Source organism: Caretta caretta, chromosome 8, assembly GCF_965140235.1.
Source record: "Caretta caretta isolate rCarCar2 chromosome 8, rCarCar1.hap1, whole genome shotgun sequence".
Taxonomy (NCBI): Eukaryota; Metazoa; Chordata; order Testudines; family Cheloniidae; genus Caretta; species Caretta caretta.
In genome coordinates, this window is record NC_134213.1 from 99109926 (window position 1) to 99127297 (window position 17372).

The 17372-nt window shown below is 43.4% G+C and overlaps 1 protein-coding gene across 3 annotated transcripts in view; it reads left to right on the forward strand.

Annotated features, from left to right (window-relative positions):
* The window catches only part of TTC39A (tetratricopeptide repeat domain 39A), a 90069-nt gene that overhangs the window by 12872 nt on the left and 59825 nt on the right, over positions 1–17372 (forward strand). For 2 of the 3 annotated variants that reach the window (XM_075131857.1, XM_075131856.1), the window contains exon 2: positions 8085–8186. In XM_075131857.1, coding sequence (XP_074987958.1) covers positions 8122–8186 — 65 coding nt within the window. In that variant the 5' untranslated portion in view covers positions 8085–8121. Of the gene's footprint in view, positions 1–4450; positions 4645–8084; positions 8187–17372 lie in introns of those variants that run through there. The other variant, XM_048860214.2, reaches the window with a different exon arrangement.

Sequence of the window (17372 nt, forward strand, 5' to 3'; positions counted from 1 at the left end):
ACAGCTTTCCATATGATGGCAAATGTACCAAGAATTTTAACCAGGCACACTAGCTATTATGTAATAATTCACACCGACTTTGTTGCCATAGCACCTAGGCATGAATTATTACACCTTCACTAAACCCCTCAAATATTCTCTTGACATTTTCTCTGATACATCAGTGTATAATTAGTGTGTGTATCGATACACACACATTTTAATATAATAAAATATAGCATATGTACATATATAAAACACATGAATGAAGAAAAATAAGTGTTTTTTAAATCAATAACTTTCCTCCATACAAATGTGGCATTAGTAGAAGAGAGAGAACCTATTACTAGCTGAGAGGGGATGATTTTTTCCTATTTTCTATTTATATTCTACATAAATCTGTATTCGCTTTAGGTCTGAGTAGAAACCTAAAGCAGTAGTTCTCAACCTTTCCAGACTACTGTACCCCTTTCAATAGTTGGATTTGTCTTGTGTATCCCCAAGTTTCACCTCACTTAAACTACTATCCTCCAGATCATTTATGAAGATATTGAACAAAACCGGCCCCAGGACCGACCCTTGGGGCACTCCACTTGATACCGGCTGCCAACTAGACATGGAGCCATTGATCACTACCCGTTGATAAATTGGAGAGAGTCCAGCGAAGGGCAACAAAAATGATTAGGGGTCTGGAACACATGAGTTATGAGGAGAGGCTGAGGGAGCTGGGATTGTTTAGCCTGCAGAAGAGAAGAATGAGGGGGGATTTGATAGCTGTTTTCAACTACCTGAAAGGGGGTTCCAAAGAGGATGGCTCTAGACTGTTCTCAATGGTAGCAGATGACAGAACGAGGAGTAATGGTCTCAAGCTGCAGTGGGGGAGGTTTAGATTGGATATTAGGAAAAACTTTTTCACTATGAGGGTGGTGAAACACTGGAATGCGTTACCTAGGGAGGTGGTAGAATCTCCTTCCTTAGAGGTTTTTAAGGTCAGGCTTGACAAAGCCCTGGCTGGGATGATTTAACTGGGAATTGGTCCTGCTTTGAGCAGGGGGTTGGACTAGATGACCTTCTGGGGTCCCTTCCAACCCTTATATTCTATGATTCTATGATACTTGCTTACAAAATCAGATATAAAAATACAAAAGTGTCACAGAACACTATTACTGAAAAATTGCTGTCTTTCTCATTTTGTCTGTATGAAATTTTAGTTTGTTCTGACTTTGCTAGTTCTTTTTTGTAGGCTGTTGTAAAACTAGGCAAATATCAAGATGAGTTGATGTACTCCCTGGAAGACCTCTGTGTGCCCCCAGGGGTACATGTACCCCTGGTTTGAGAACCAGTGACCTAAAGCATGAGAGTGCTCAGGTTGTCTTAAATGTTAGCAGCTCTCCCTAGTTGCTAGTATATTTTCTGAAACTCCTGCACATGGTTACTCGAAAAGGGTCTTTTCAGATTGCAATTTCTCCTTTCAGTGTCATGTCTAGGGTAGCAGAAAAAATCCTGGCACCCAGCCACATGCACCAAACACTAGATGGCAGAAACTGATACTCTTGTATCTATTGGCTTTAAAGCTTCAATGGGTGGTCGATTTGTTATTTGTAGTACAAATAGGGTCTACAGCAGTAGTTCCCAAACTTTAACAACCCATGAACCCCTTTCACTAAAATGTCAAGTCTCGTGAACCCCCTCCTAAAAATGAATATTTCCAGGGATTTTCTCCCTTACCTCAGCATAAATTATAAAAGCAGTGATCTTGGAAACATAAAATTTGTTTTTATGACATACTTAGTACACACTATTTCTTATTGTTTATCATTACAGTATTTTTATTACATTATAAAATTGGCAACACTCTTCCAAGATCTCTCTTTTTTAGCTTGTATGACTTTTAATTAAGCCTGTTATAAGACAAGGCTCCTATCAGAGGCTCCAGTAGACAAAAGCGGTGCAGGGATGAAGTCCCTGCGCACCCCGAGGCCTGGGTGGGGCACCGCCAGAAAAGTGCAGGGGGCTCGTGGGGGCTGCCGGAAAAAAAAGGGGGGTGGCGCCGACACGGGGGGGGGGGCATATGACCCTCGTCGCCCTCTCCCCGTACTGGCACCTCTGGCTCCTATGTTTCATCAAGGAGTATCAGATGTGAAACAGCAGGAAGGGATTTAAGAAGCCAACTCAAAGTGTTCCTCCTACACAAGCAGTCAGGTCTTGAACAGTCCAGGCAAACAGCGCACGTTACAACAAAGCTTAAACCTGTTCTTCCTAATAATTTAAAAACAACACTAGCAGCCTGTTTAATTTTAAAAACAGCAAAAAATATCCACCTCCCTTTCCATTTCGTATAAGGAGTCTTGAAGTTTAAATCTCCTCGGTGTGATAGATATGCTTGCTTTGATCTGCGTAGCTCTTGGAAGTCCAGGGGCTCCGGGCTGCTGGCCCCATGCTGGCCGGGATCCCTATGGACAGCTCTGTCCACCATTAGGGAATTTTTTCCCCAAGAATCTCCTGTAACATTTTGTGAACCCCCAGGGGTTCACGAACCCCAGTTTGGGAACCACTGGTCTATAGTGTGCTAGATGTTGTCCAAATGTACACAGGAAGGCCCAATTCTTGTCCTGGAGAGCTTATAATTAAGGCTACGATTATGTCACGGACATCGGGGAAGTCACGGAATCTGTGACTTCCAGCAACTTCCATGACATCTAGGACCCCTACATCTGACCAGCCACGCTGTAGCGTGATAAACCGCTATCTGACTGAATTTGCTACTTAGAGTGTACTGAGCATGCTCAGTAACATCTGCTGAAGCCAGCAGCAGGGGACCCCTGCAGCAGCCCAGCAGCTGCGGGCAACGGGACCCCCCACAACTGACTGGCTGCCGGCACAGGTGGAGACCCCTGGGCTCTCCAGCCACCACCACTGGTAGGTCCCCCCCACTGCAGCTGCTCAGCCTCTGCGAGCAGCCGGCACCCCTATCCCCAGCAGCTCCCAGCTGCCTCCAATGGCAGCAGAAGGATCCTGGAGCTGCTGGAAGGGCCCCCCACAGCTTCCCAACTGCCAGCAGAGGTGGCGAGGGGACTCTCTTCAGCTCCAGCCCTTCAGGGCAATGGGGACCCTGCAGTTCCCATATGCTGCAGGCAGGGGGAGGGGGCAGGGTACTGGACCCTCCTCCCTCCCCTTTTGTCAGGGATGATTTTAGTAAAAGTCAGGGACAGGTCACAGGCAATAAACAAACAAACAAAAAATCACCAAAGCCCTGACCTGTCCCTGACTTTTACTAAAAATATCCATGACAAAATCATAGCCTTACTTATCAAACTCCAGGCAAAGGCTGGGGGAGAGGGCTAAAACATACAATCAAAACATTAAGCTGCCCCTCTAGCCACCATTAGTAGTGTCTAAGGGTACATCAGCTTCACAGCTTGTTGTTGTTTAATGTTTGTTACAGTAGGGCCTCAGGGCTGACCAGGGAGAGGGCCCCATTGTGCTCGGCACTGCCCAGGCACAGAACAGCACAGTCCCTACCCTGAAGAGCAGTGATGTGAATAGACCAGACGGACGCGCGGTGCGGGAAGGGGGTAGGACACACAAGCAGTGTGACCAGTAGGAGGGCAGCAAACGCCAGGTTAGGTCCATGAATGGGAAGGGGGCATGGCAGGAGAGAATGGGATAAGAGGGCAGGGGCACTGGAACAGGGGGGACCGGGGGCCATGGCCCCCTCACTTTTAGCCCTCCCACTTTTTACCGGCTGTAAGGGTGAGCGACAGGGAGGAGGAGTCTTGGGGGGAAGAGGCAGGATGGGGGGGTGGGGCCATGGTTCGGGCACCGGTGCTGCCCCCACACCCCTGCTGTTAGGAGGCTTCTGCCACCCCTGTAAGCTGAGGTGAAGAGACTGGGAGGGTTGGCGCAAACAGCCAATCAGCACAGGGAAGAGAAAGTCCAGTCAAAACTAGAAAGTTCTCTCAATGGCTGAAGGAACAGATCTCCCGCCTTTGGCTGCTTCTGCTCCTACTGCCTGGAGTTTCTTGGCAGTGTAGGTGCTGGACTTAGGGGTGCTGGGGGCGCTGCCGCAGCCCCTGGCTTGAAGTGGTTTCCATTCTATCCAGGATTTACAGTTTGGTTCAATGGCTCGGAGCACGCCCATTATAAACATTGTTCCAGCGCCCCTACTTGGCTGGCTCTGCAGTTTTCTCCCAAGTCCATGCGGTGAGGGGGAGGGTGTCTACACCCACTGTACCATTATGGGTCCAGCAGGGGTGCTGGGGCGGGGACGGATGGCCCTAGGTGTGTGGCCCCATATTAGCACCCCCCCCCAAATGCAGAAATCCCTGTTTAGTTGCTTCTGCCCCTACTGGCTGGAGTCTCTGAGCAATGCCTAGCCCTGCAGAGGGCGTGATTCCCAAGTCACTCATGCATAGGATATTACAACTGAACTACAGAAACTCCCTTTATTGTATCATAATGGCCAATCAGTGAATATGTCATGCTCTGCAGGCAGGCAGACTATGCCCTGCCTTGCGCTTAGTGTGACTGTCATTCTGAGCTGGTTAAGTGGTGTTGAGTGCCTGCTGCTGCTAGATGTCTTTTGGTAATTCACGCTGCTGATTTCCACACTCACTACACAGTGCAAATGACCATGTCGCAAGACAACGGAGACTTATTAGAAGGGTAAGTACAGATATACAGTTACTTACATTTGGGTTTGAAGCAGTGCTGATTTTATACCTGAGAGAAGGCAGTAGAAAAACAGTGCAATCCACTGAAGCATGACTAATCAGTTTGCAAAAATGTTTAGCATTCTCTAAAGTATTTCTTCTTTGAACTACTATATTAACAGAGTAGGATCTGTGTCATTTATGATTATATGGCATTCACCTGACTTTCTTGCATTCTGCTTTCTTTACTCACTGAGTGCATCAAATGCCCTAGTTTCATTAGAACACTGGGAAGGTAGGTGTGTAAGTTGCATTACTGTGGCTGCTGAGAGGAGAGTGGGATTGTGTTAAGCATTCTCCTTTTAGAAAGGATTCCAAGGGGTTCAGATATTTTATGCATACTTTGAACTTCTACAGTGTTAAACTTCCAGCAGTTTTCTCTTGTAAAAAGGAATCTCACAAGGAAGTGTACTTGTACTTAAAAAATAAAACAAAAATCAACTTTCTGCACAGAGGTAAAGAAAATTAAAAAAAAAAATATTAGTAACAGCATCTAAAGACTTTTAATTAGATGAGAGCATGTTTCAGATCAATGTTAAATATGCTGTTAGACTGAAGGGCCTAGGTTAACAAAGGGTAAATAACTGTAATACACTCAGCCTACAGATGACAGTTTTAAAATAGTAAATATAGCAGGCTCAGAGTGGGGGTCTAAGTTGTATAGTTTATTCATACATGATATTGTCTTAGACACATAATGGCTCACAGGGATGCTGGGGCTTGGGGCTAATCAGTGTCTGAGATCCTTCCAGGAGCAGAGCAATAGGTAGCACAACTGAAAAGTGTGATGATACAGGCACTATGAGACACTGTCACAAAATGTGTTTCTCTCAAATTTCTACACCTGGTTCTTGAGCATGGAAAAAATCTTGCTGTTTTTCTTCAATAAAGTGTTCGGCTTTTTAAAGAAAATGTTTTGCAAAGTCCTCAGTGTAATTACTAACCTCTGATTGCCTTATTTTGAGCTCTGATCTTTTTCTCATTAGGGTGATATTGTTAGCACACTTCCTGTATTCAAGGTCTATTTCTTTTTCAGTTTGATAGTTAGTTATATGTTTGCAACTTTTTTTTAAAAGAAAGCAACAGATTCCAAGTCACAAGACAGTTTGTTAGTTAGAGCAGCCAAAGTTAGGGAGAGATGGAGGAGAAAATGAGTCCTTGTGACTTTGTAAAAATTACCGAAACTAGCTTGTGCTCCATGTACTAGTGAAATCTAGTCTTTCTTTAAAAGGTGCAAAATACCCATATTTCAACTGTTTTGACATTTCCCAGGGTACATTAACCTTGCCAGTGCAAAGTCTATTCTTCTTTCTGCCATTTCATGTACAACAATTTTATATCTTGTGCTGAACTTTGGCCAGAACTTTTCAGCTGGTCTATTATCCCATTACCAGTCATCCTGAGACCATCTAAGAAGCACTCGTCAAAGATTGGCCTGACGCATCAGGCCATAATATCCAAGTCTCCTAAAGAAAACAGATGCAGTCAGGGTAAGGCACTGAAGTAATCCTCTGATTACGGTATGCTGCATTTGGTTTTTCACCTGCATTTTGCAGCTGCTTTTTGCTCAAACTAGCCCTTTGGGGCTGATGTTTTAATTGATTTGAATGCACATAGCTGTAGTAACTTATTTCTTTCTCATACTGTGTGGTCAATGGTTGAACACAATGTGGGTTAAACAGTACTGCCAGGAGGCCATTCCAGCAACAATGTATGGAGGCATTTCCACGTTGTAGGAGACCATTATTCCCTCAAATCCAGTATTTTGTCTCAAGTAGTGACTTCAGAAGATGAGGGGGAGGACCCTGATGCAACTAGCCAATTATGCTGCATGTTGAAGGGATGATTCCTTTCTGACCACTATAATGATCAGCTTATACTAGGAAGCATGAGATTTATTTCCCATATTTTAGCATGCTTAATTACTAACGTTTTTATTATAAAATAATCCAGGCACAGTGTTTGACACTCTGATCCCACTGCAATAATGAATTCTGTAGACTGAGAGCAAGCTGTATGAAGAAATATTTTCCTTAATTTCATTGAGAGCCCTTGTTCTCATATTACAGGGTAGGTAGGGGAAAGGACGGGTCTGATCAGTTTTTTGATCTGCCCTTATTAATTTTGGCTATCTTAGAGATGGACCTGAACCAAAACCCTGGATGCAACTGTAACACCGACAGACCCCGGTCGTTGTCGGGTGGCATTGAACCTGGGGCCTCTGGAGCTTAGTGCATGAGCTAAAAGCCATATGGCTCTTAGAGAAGGCTGTAGAACAGACTCATGAATCTCTTTCTCTAACTCTAAGTGGTCTCCGTGCCACTAGATGGGACAGAACACCACACCCAGGGGGTGTGTGGGTTACGTACTTCCCCTAGCTGAGGAAGCGTATCCCATGCTTTAGAGACTTCCCAGTTGAAATCCCAGACGAGCACCCCCACTTGTAAGTACGACAGACCCAGGTCGTTGGCAGGTGAGATCGAACCTGGGGCCTCTGGAGCTTAGTGCATGAGACTCTACTGTATGAGCTGAAAGACATATGGATCTTACCTAAGGCTGTAGAGCAGACTCCTTAATCTCGCTCTCTCTCGTGGTCTCAGTGCCACTAGATAGGACAGAACACCACTCCCAGGAGGTGTGCGGGTTACACAACCATCACCAAACTTTGGAAGAGTTTAGGTCAGGATCCAGACTTCGCAGCTGGTCCTTATTTCTATAATGGACCAAACCAAAACCCCGCATTTGACCACCACCTGAACTGTGCAGCTTGGATCCTATCTCAAGTCCATTTAGTCCTTTGTTCCAGGGTGAAAGGGGGCAAAGAGCACTGCTTATTCTCCGCCTCTGGGGCAGGGACCACTTCGTCTTTGTAGCTTTTTCTAACTAGTTCAGGAATGGCACTGAATGAAGGGTTACCACCAGTCCTAAGATTTATGGGCTGATCTCAATTCTGATCAGTGAGCCTAGAATCTGCAGGGCAGTTTACTGAGCCTTGGATTTAATTTGAATCTGAAAATGTCATAATCTGAGGATGGTGCATCTTTAGGTGGTGACATTGTGTCTGTATATGATGATATGGCACCAAGACAAGAGGACACTCTCTGTCTTAAAAACCTAATGCAAAGGGATTTAACATCTTACAGTAGAAACTGACAGAAGGTGATGGGTGGAGGCTGTGTGAGAGAGAGTGAGGGAATGAGGGACAGATAAAGGAATATCTAAAGTGACAGACTTTCTTATTTCCTGACAGCACATTTACTACAAAGCTGGGGAATTAGTTATGTGGTGTATTAGTGGATTTATCATAAATGCTATCATTACAAGAAATGAGAAGCTCAATAAAAGAGGATTGGAAATAGTAGGTTTTGTCATTCTTTAATATTTTTTTGACAGATCTGCATCAGATCTGCATCTAGCCCTGGATGAATGTATGACTGCTGTGGATTTATTTCTAAGCAACAAGTTTCCTGAGGCCCTTGCTTCCCTACAAGCAAGGTAAGTTGAATACTTTTACAGCTTTTTGCTTTGTTTTTGTTTTTTTCTTTGCATCCTTCATCTTCCATTAGAACTGCCACTACACTTTGAGCGCTAGACAGATAAATAATATTCCTTTGGATTGGAGGAGGTGGGAAAAATAAAATAACCTTTTAGGACATACACAGTAAGTTGCTGGTGTTGGAAGAAGGAAAGATTTCCATTTCCTCCCCCCATCTCCACCCCGAGACAGGTAAATGGCATGGTATTGATCAGTGGTTATAGTACTTTCTGCAGCTTCCATATCAGCAACATCTTGGGGTTGTCTATATGGTGCTTTAGTCCACACCAAGAGGGTGTGAATTTTAGTGCATGACAAGCTAGTTGAACTATCTTATCCATGTTGACCCTGCTGGCGTTCGCTAAAAGTTCCCTAGTGCTGGTTAATATAATACTATTTGAAGCAGGACTACATTAAAGCCAGTAGAGAACTTTCTGTGCATGTCAGCAGGGTCTACACAAGATAGGCCGTGCACAACAAGCTAGTACGGACTAAAATTTACATCCCTCTGGTGTGGACTAAAGCACCATATAGACAAGCCTATGGTGAATGAAATGTTTACTCTTGTTTACCAAACAGTATGTTCTGTAACATGCAACCCGGTTCTCACAGTTGTTCTTATCAATGAGTACAGGTTCTGGTGTAGTTTCTTACAAGGAACATACTGGAAAAAAAAAAATTTATCAGACTGTACGTCATAGTTGAAAGCAATCTCCCCTGGTCTGTGTCATTAGCATGTCAGATTATAAAACCTGAACAAGGAACTGTTCACTGTTCATTCTGTTTCCCTTTTCCCAGTTCATGCTCCTTGTCCTCACTTTCACATTTCTGAACATCTTTCTTTATCTCTACTCATTTCTTTCCACTGCCTCAGTTCCTTTGATGCCTTCCATCTGACAACTGTTTTTTCTCCTTTTTCCACTTTATGCCTCCATCCATGCTGCTTCCTCCTTTAATGATCTCCATCCACATACATATCCTTTCCTGAGGCACACTTCTTCCATCAGCCCTTTCAGTGATAATCACACAAGCAATGGAGAAACCTTTAATTAATTTTAATTTTCTATCGTCCTATGTGAATAGTCCTTACTCAGTAACTTAGGGCTAGTCTACACTGGCCATGTTAAAGCACTGCTGCGACAGCACTTTAACGTGGCTTGTGTAGTCACGGCTCAGCACTGGGAGAAAGCTCTCCCAACGCTTTAAAAAAAACCACCTCAACGAGAGGCGAAGCTCCCAGCGCTGGGGCACTGTTTTTACACTGGCGCTTTACCGCACTGAAACTTGCTGCGCTCAGGAGGGTGTTTTTTCACACTCTTGAGCAAGAAAGTTGCAGCGCTGTAAAGTCCCTGCGTAGACAAGCCCTTCGATAAGGCCAGGTTTTAGGATCCAAGCCCAAATTCACCAAGTGCCATTGATATAGCCGTCCCAGTGTAAACCCAAGTGTAGACAAGGAAAGCCACAGCTTCAGTGGAGCTCAACCCTGTTTGAAACTAGGGTAAACTCATAGGAAGGTAAGAATTGTCATACTGGATCAGACCCAAGGTCCATCTACTCCAGTGTCTGGTCTCTGACAGTGGCTAGCACCAGTGGCTTCAGAGGAAATTAAGAAACTCCGCCGTAGGCAGATGTAAGGTAACTTGCCACTCATAATAGGTTTCATCCTGGTCTCAAATAATAGATTGAAATTGGGTTAAGCCCTGAAGCATGGGGTTTAATATTCCTTCTACAAAAAATTGTTAGACTTAATTATGGTAAGTCTGGATATTCTTGATACCCCTATAAATGTCCAATCCCTTTGTTGAGATCTTGGCCTTAAACACCTTAACTGTGAATTCATTGCCATAGTATCTTTTCACACAATATGTAATTAATTTCCTTTTCTCAGTTTGAATTTTGCACTTTTTAAGCTTATTGAATGTCCCCTTGTGTAAAGAGGATCAGTGGAAATCTGTTTTTTCCTTGCCTGTATTCAGAGTTTATAGTGGTACAGTGGCTGGCCATTAATTGATTGTTGGATTTGGGGCCAATTCCCAGAGTAGACAAGATCTCAGTGGACATTTGAAAGGTTTTCTTTGTGACCTTGAAGACTAGAGAGTTACTTTTTTTTAAAGGAGTGCTTTGCTTCTGAAATACATTTATTCAGCAACTAAAATACACACACACACACACACACACACTGTAGCCATGCTGACAGTTGCAAAATTGCATTATACACACAACCCTGGTTATAAGCAATGAGGGCATATGATCACTTTTTAAATTTTTTGGGCCTCTCTTTATTCCCACAATTTTTATACTTTTAACTTGCATCTGCCTGAGTTCTTTGCTTCCCAAGTCCTTTTGTATTTTATTGCCAACTCCCACCGCTGCTGCCGCGGGTTGCTTTGCTTAGTGTTGTGCGATCAGCAGATTTTGTCACTGCTCCTTCCTTACTTCAAGCTGCTGATGTATACAGTGAACACAGTTGTATATAGGGCCAGTTCTTGTTTTGGCTCTTTGCTATGTCACTTTCTTTCATCCTAAACTGTTTCTATTTACAAGTACCCTGTAATATCAGTGATTTGTTGGGTTGGAGACATTCTGGACTCTAGTCACTGGTGTGAACGAGTTAAAAGAAAACAAAATGGCTGCCTTATAAGTCTTTTTGCATTTGCTCAGAGAGCTGGGATGGGCCTGAGACATACAGAAAAGCAGCTGGGCCACCAGGTTGCAGCAGCTGCCCTTTCTCCATTTATTGCTTCAGCCAGCCTCGGGCCCCGCCTCCATATAAAATAAATCTGTGTTGTGCATCTCTTTCCTGCTCTTCTCACCCTATCCACCCTGCCTGTCACAGCAGGAGCCACCAAAGGAAAGTACTGTTATGCTTGGTATGTGTCAAGGATTCATTTCAGTGGGTGTGATGTACCTACCCTATTTGGGCACTGACCCCACTCCTTGATAACAAAGGTACTGGGCTTTGTAGGTTGCACTGTTGGTGATACTGTGTAAAATGTGGTTTTGGCAAACTCTGAAGTCAGTGAGCTTTCTAGTGGTTTGGGATGATATCTGCCTTATTCACAGTGCTGTAGTGTTGTGTTTTTGTTGCATGGGAGGATGTCACAAAATGTTAAGAAGAGCAGCAGTATTTTCACTGAAATCATGTGCAAAATGTCCCTGTGCCCATGTGGGTATGTTTACTTTGTGTTTAAAAGAGGAAAGAGCCATTTTTGTGAAGGGGGATAGTAAAATGCTTCAAAAATGACACTGAGACCCCTATTGTGAAGGAGCCTATATATTTGTCTATCGATCCATTTTTATTCTCGTTCATTGCGTATAGTTTCCATTCTGTTTTCATAGGGCCCTGTTGAATTCATTTCATGAACTGACTTTATGTCCTCATACCTTGAATATGAATTTATTTAATTGCAAAACCATTTTCAAACTGATCTTTCATCTTCGTGCATTGTTAAAGGGAGGCCCCCACCCCCTTAGCCCTTGTCAGCACAGGCACCACAGAGTTATAATCCCCAAGAGTGTAGTGGAGCAACAGGGAAAGCTGAATTTCATTGCAAATGATCTTCATTACAGACACACTCCATCTTTTCAGGGAATGACACTAGTTGTGGAGTGCAATGTGTAATACTACGTGACCTTTTCTTGGGGGGGGGGGGCGGCATCAGTTCCTCATTGTTGCTTTTTAGCATGCTGAGATTCGAAATGGGTTTTCATAGCCTGTAAAAGTATTTATTTTTCAAAATTCTTACCTGTTGTCCCAATAATTCTTTGGTTTAGATTTTGTGGATTTATCACTTATGGTGTGGGACATATTCTGTTCTGGGTTACACTATTGCAATTCCACTGAAATAGCTAATTTAGCCACATTTGGCATCTAAAATCAGTTTATCTCCATTCACCTTCATCTCATTTGCACCAGATGTAACTGAGAGCAGAACTAGATGCACCATATGGGACGATATCTATCGCAGCAGCTGAGACAGAGCTATAACGGACAGGTCTTTCCTAGCAGTTTAAAAATAAATACCTTGGGAAGGTGTCTGGGTGCTTCTGTGTAGTGGTAAAAGCTCTGTTCCTGGTAGAAGAACATGTCAGAAAGGCAGATCTAGTGTCATTAAAATATTTATGTGGCTTCTTTCTTCAGATTACCTGAAGATCGTTTGGTTGCTGCTTTTTAGATTTTAGAGTCAATTTTCCCTCTTCTCTCCACTAGTAATGTTTGTCCCAATCGTAGGGTCCAATTTATGATATATTCTTCACCATGCAGAACTGGGCCTTGAGGTCTTATTTTTATTTCATTTTTTATGTAGAATATTGATCTTTCCCAATCTTCAGCCACCCTAACAATTAACAAAAAAGTCATCAAAGTATACAACAGTAGGTGCCTTGAGGTCAACAAATCTTAGCTGTTTTGGAAGAAAGGATGGGAATGAATATGAAAGTTGAGGGGCTGTCATGGCGGACCACCCTGCCAACTGCTCCCTTTCTTGTTAAGCAAGAAAGTTCCTGCTCTAATCCGTCAGTTGATTGTAACTGTGGCAATGTCTCACAGGAAGAGGGTCGGTTTCTCAGGTGGACGGCTCCAAGCCCTTTCGAGCTTGCAGTCAAAACAACACCTTTAACTCCACCCAGAAACCTGAAGGAAGTGGATGAAGCTTCCAAAGTGCTGGTGGGGTACTCTACCTAATACACAGGGTGATGCATTATGCACTGGCTTCTGTTTCTCAATGAATTTACAGTATAGCACCATAAGGAGTGGCACATTGCAGTTGTCTAATCCGGAGGAGACAGAGGCATGGATCATGGTGGCCATCCGAAAGAAAAGGTCACAACTTCCTGTGCAGATGTGGACGAATAAAAGCCTTTCTGGGCACTGCTGCTGAGTTATTTGGTCATGTAACAGCTGGGGATCTAGCAATGCACCTAACTGGCAAGCCCCCGAGTCACAAGTGTTTGAATAAATACCTTCCGTCAGCCAGGTTGATGTAATCGTCACCAGATCCTCCTCCTGCTTCCCCAATGTATCATCATTCTTCCCATCTTATATGACTGAAACTCAGCCAGCTTGGTCTTATCCCTGGATGAAACTGGCATCGCCTGACACCTGCCAGGGACAGGGTTCCTACCTTTATAGGCTTCTCTACAAATACCTGTCTAGCCAGTGTTTGCTCATGACAACTTTTGGATGTAATGTACAACCAGGGTCCTGAATACTTGTGGTCATTAAAGGTGCCATGGCTCCATTCTTCAGGACTTTAGTCCCATGTCATGGCCACATTCCAGTTGGGAAATTACATTCTCCAAACCAAAAATTCACATGGTAGTTTCAGTATGATATGGTATTCTTCACTTTCTGCCTGTGAGAGGGCCATGCTCTGTCCCCATCCTGTGATGCCCTAGAAACTGTTCAGACCCACTTTCTTCTTGGGTGGAGATTATATTTTATTCTAAACCCATTCACCAACACCCATATAGTGCAACATCACGGTTTTAACCTCTACTTCTTCCAACATTTCTTGGCTAGGGTCCTAGGAGGAAAGGGAGTCTCCCTCTCTCTAGGGAGCTCCTTCAGTTCAGGCGCAGCTAACCTTCTCCTCAGTACCACCTCCCACCTTTTATCCTGTTGGTCAGCTTGGGGGCTAATTCATTCCTTACCTCCCCAGCATCTCCTTCTGATTAGCTCATTATTGAGTCAGCTGTTATTGGGGCAACTAATTGAGGCTTCAGTGATCAGACTGCTGACCCACTTGGCAGATCTCAGTGCTTTGTAACATTGCCCTGAACTCTTTTGTAGTTGCTCTTTTTTTAAAGTCTACTTTCTTTCACCCCCAAAATGACTGCATTTCAATTGGATGAGTGAAATGATTCTTTCCTATACATATAGTTTTGTAATCAGCAGGTAAAATTTATTGAGCTTTGGGATCATTGGATAAAATGCACTACAGAAATGTCAGCCAATGTTGCAGGGGAATTGGTGGGAAGGGACAAATCTGGTTTTACCGTTCTCTGGAGTCTAGCTATAAAATTATACTGATTTGTGTCTCCGATGGAGGCTTTTAATAACACTGACAGAAAATGGCCAAAATACTTGCTGGCCTGCTTCTGCACTTACATATGCTAGCATAGATCAGAAGATCCTCAGAGGAAAGCTGCTGTTACAGAAGCACAGATTAGTATTTATTACTTATACAAACCTGCTCATTAGCCTCCTGTTTGTGTGATTCTGGCAACAGCTGAGAGCAAACAGATCATGTACTAGTGGCAGAAACTTCTGATTAAAAAAGACTAAATGGGAAGGCACAGCTTGTTCATATAAAAAGATTAGGTCAATGTGACGCAACTAAGTCAATAAAGCACTTGTTTTTAGAGGGATATAATATAATTGATGCTCAGTTTGCACTAATTTGTTATCAGGCTAGTGTGATTTAGAAAACAATGGTGAAGCCCTGGTTGTTGGAGGAGAGTGGTTTTTGTAATGGGTTTCTTATTGGACTGGCTTGTTTTCAACTCTTTACTGTTATTCTTTATTTCTAGCGAATCTCTATTCTCTCATGAGAAGTATGGAATTGAGACCGAAGTCCTCTGTACATAGAACACTGCAGCATGGGCAGAGGAATTATAAGCTTTTTCCCTCTTCATTGGCCTGCTGGTCTGCTTAGCCTTGCTCTGATGAGGCTCCTTCTAAGGATAGAGAGGTTTGGTCTCCGTAATGCATTCTTCTTTGGTCTTTTGTGCTGAAACCGCCATAAACCAGTTCAGTTGATTTCTGGAACTTGTGGGCCCTGTTTACTCTCTTGCATCCCTCTTTTTACATGTGATGCTGATCAAGATCCAACATGCTGCTTTAGGCCTCTTCCGAAAAGCTGTTACAGTTCTTATTCAATGGTATAGACTCAGAAAAGGCCAAACAGGACCATTGTGATCATCTACTCTGATCTCCTGCACAATACAGGCCATAGGACTTCACTGAATTAATTCCTGTTTGAACTAGAAAAACACCCAGTTTCTTAAAAATATGCACTTCAGTTCTAGTTTGAGTTTGTCCAGTTTCAACTTCCAGCCGTGGAATCTTGTTATACCTTTGTCTACTATGCAGAAGAGCCCATTCTGAAATTAAATAAACTCCAACAATCACTTCTGCATCAGAGGTACATCCTCATCCAGGATATGATACTGGCTTGAAAAAAAATGTTACATGTATTACATGTTTTAAGATTCAGGGTACAACAACTTTTGGGCCTGGATGTACCAATTACTGTTCTCTCAAGGAACTACAGGTCAGTTTCAGTACTAGAGAAAAATCTCAGGATTATCTTCTGCCCTTTATTTAATACTCAGTGTATCAGACCCACTGCTGGTCTTGCTCTCTTTGCAGTTTTGTCATGGATGATATAACCCGAGAATTGAACCTCATGGAATGCTAATGATGAGACCAAACCATCTGTAGTTCCGTTTGCAGCTTGGGCACATTACTGTTCTTGAGGTGGCAAATAAGTTGAAAGCAGAGGATTCTGGGAAGCTCCTGTCTAGCACATCCATTTACACTTATGTAGGATGGGAGTCAAAAAGCTTTTTCTACATCAGATGTAGGTGAATGTCCCTTTGCAATCCAGATTCTTAAAATGAAACATGGAGCCTGGTTATCTGTTGGGCTCTGCACCTCTTGTTTCTAGAACTCTGAAAATACCCGGATATCTGCTTTATATCGCTAAGTATCTGCATCCGCGGATGTGGATGTGATTGTATTGTTTACATCTTTGTGGATAGGATGTGGATCCAAATTTTTGTATCTGTGCAGCAGTGCTCAACCCGGGGTCCACAGCCCCCTGAGGTGTGTTTCTGTTCTGTTTGTTGTTCTCCATGAGGCTGGGCTTTTGGGTCCTCAACAGAGTAGGTGAGCCAGGTCTGTTTGTTCGTGTCTCTGTGAGGATTGACTCTGGGACCCTGGGGTCTGTGTTTTGGGTTTTTAAGCTCTGGATTTTTAAGTTTTTGAGTAGTTAATCCCTCACCAATGGGGAGGGATTGAGCTGAGGTTTCCCAGAGAAGTCAGTTGCCACCAAACTCCTCAGGAGACAAACAGAAACAGGAGTTTATACAGGGAGTGTGAAAGGCTTTCATTATAGGTACAGTTCTACATTTAATACCGTGACAGCCAGTGATGCAACAGTGGTTGTGACCCTCAAGGGAAGTGCTATGTTTTCTTTCCTGCCTAAAGCCAGAATGGACTTTCTCTGACTGCTTACTTTGCTTAAGAGCCTTTGGTGAGGGTCCTTGTCAAAGACTTTCTGAAAGTCCAAGTAAGCTATATCTTTGTCCACCTGTTTGTCGTCTTCCTCAAAGCATGCTAATAGATTGGTGAGGCACAATTTCTCTTTACAAAAGCCATATTGACTCTTCCCCAACATATTGTGTTCGTCTAAGTGTCTGATAATTCTGTTTTTCACTGTAGTTTCAACCAGTTTCCCTGGTACTGAAGTTAGGCTTACCAGTCTGTAGTTGCTACGACCACCTCTGGAGCCTTTTAAAAAAGTTGTCATCACATTAGCTATCCTCTGGTCATCTGATACAGAGGCTGACTTAAGCGATAGGTTACATACCACAGTTCAGGGATTTCCCTCTCTCCCCTCCCCCCGCCCCGGGGGCAGTGTACACCCCTCCCTGAATTTCCCCAACCCTCCTCCCCCTCCCCCAGTTTTGTGAACTAGTTACATGTAGTGTTGCCAATTTAGTGATTGTTTGGAAATCTGAATTGAAATTGAAACATTAATACACACTTTAAAAGCATATACAGTGTATGATAAAATATGTGTATCTGAAAAAGTATAATAGATTTGAGAAGTATGAACATAGACTAGCTTCCTTATACAGCTGTTGTTTTTTATGATGATAATGTCAGTGCATTCATTTCGGTGATGTTGGCCAACCTAATAATTTCAAATTGTGATTTGTAATGAGCTCTCCCTGACAGCTAGTGATGAGCTGGGGGTTGGGGGGAAAGGCTTCAGGACCAGACTGGATTTATATTCACACTTAATCTACCCAGGTATCCAGCTGTGTTGCCCAAGTGATAGATTTTGGCTGGGGTTGGGTTACAAATCACTTGAATGCGGGGGGGGGGGGGGAATGAAATGTTGATGTTCTTATTGTGT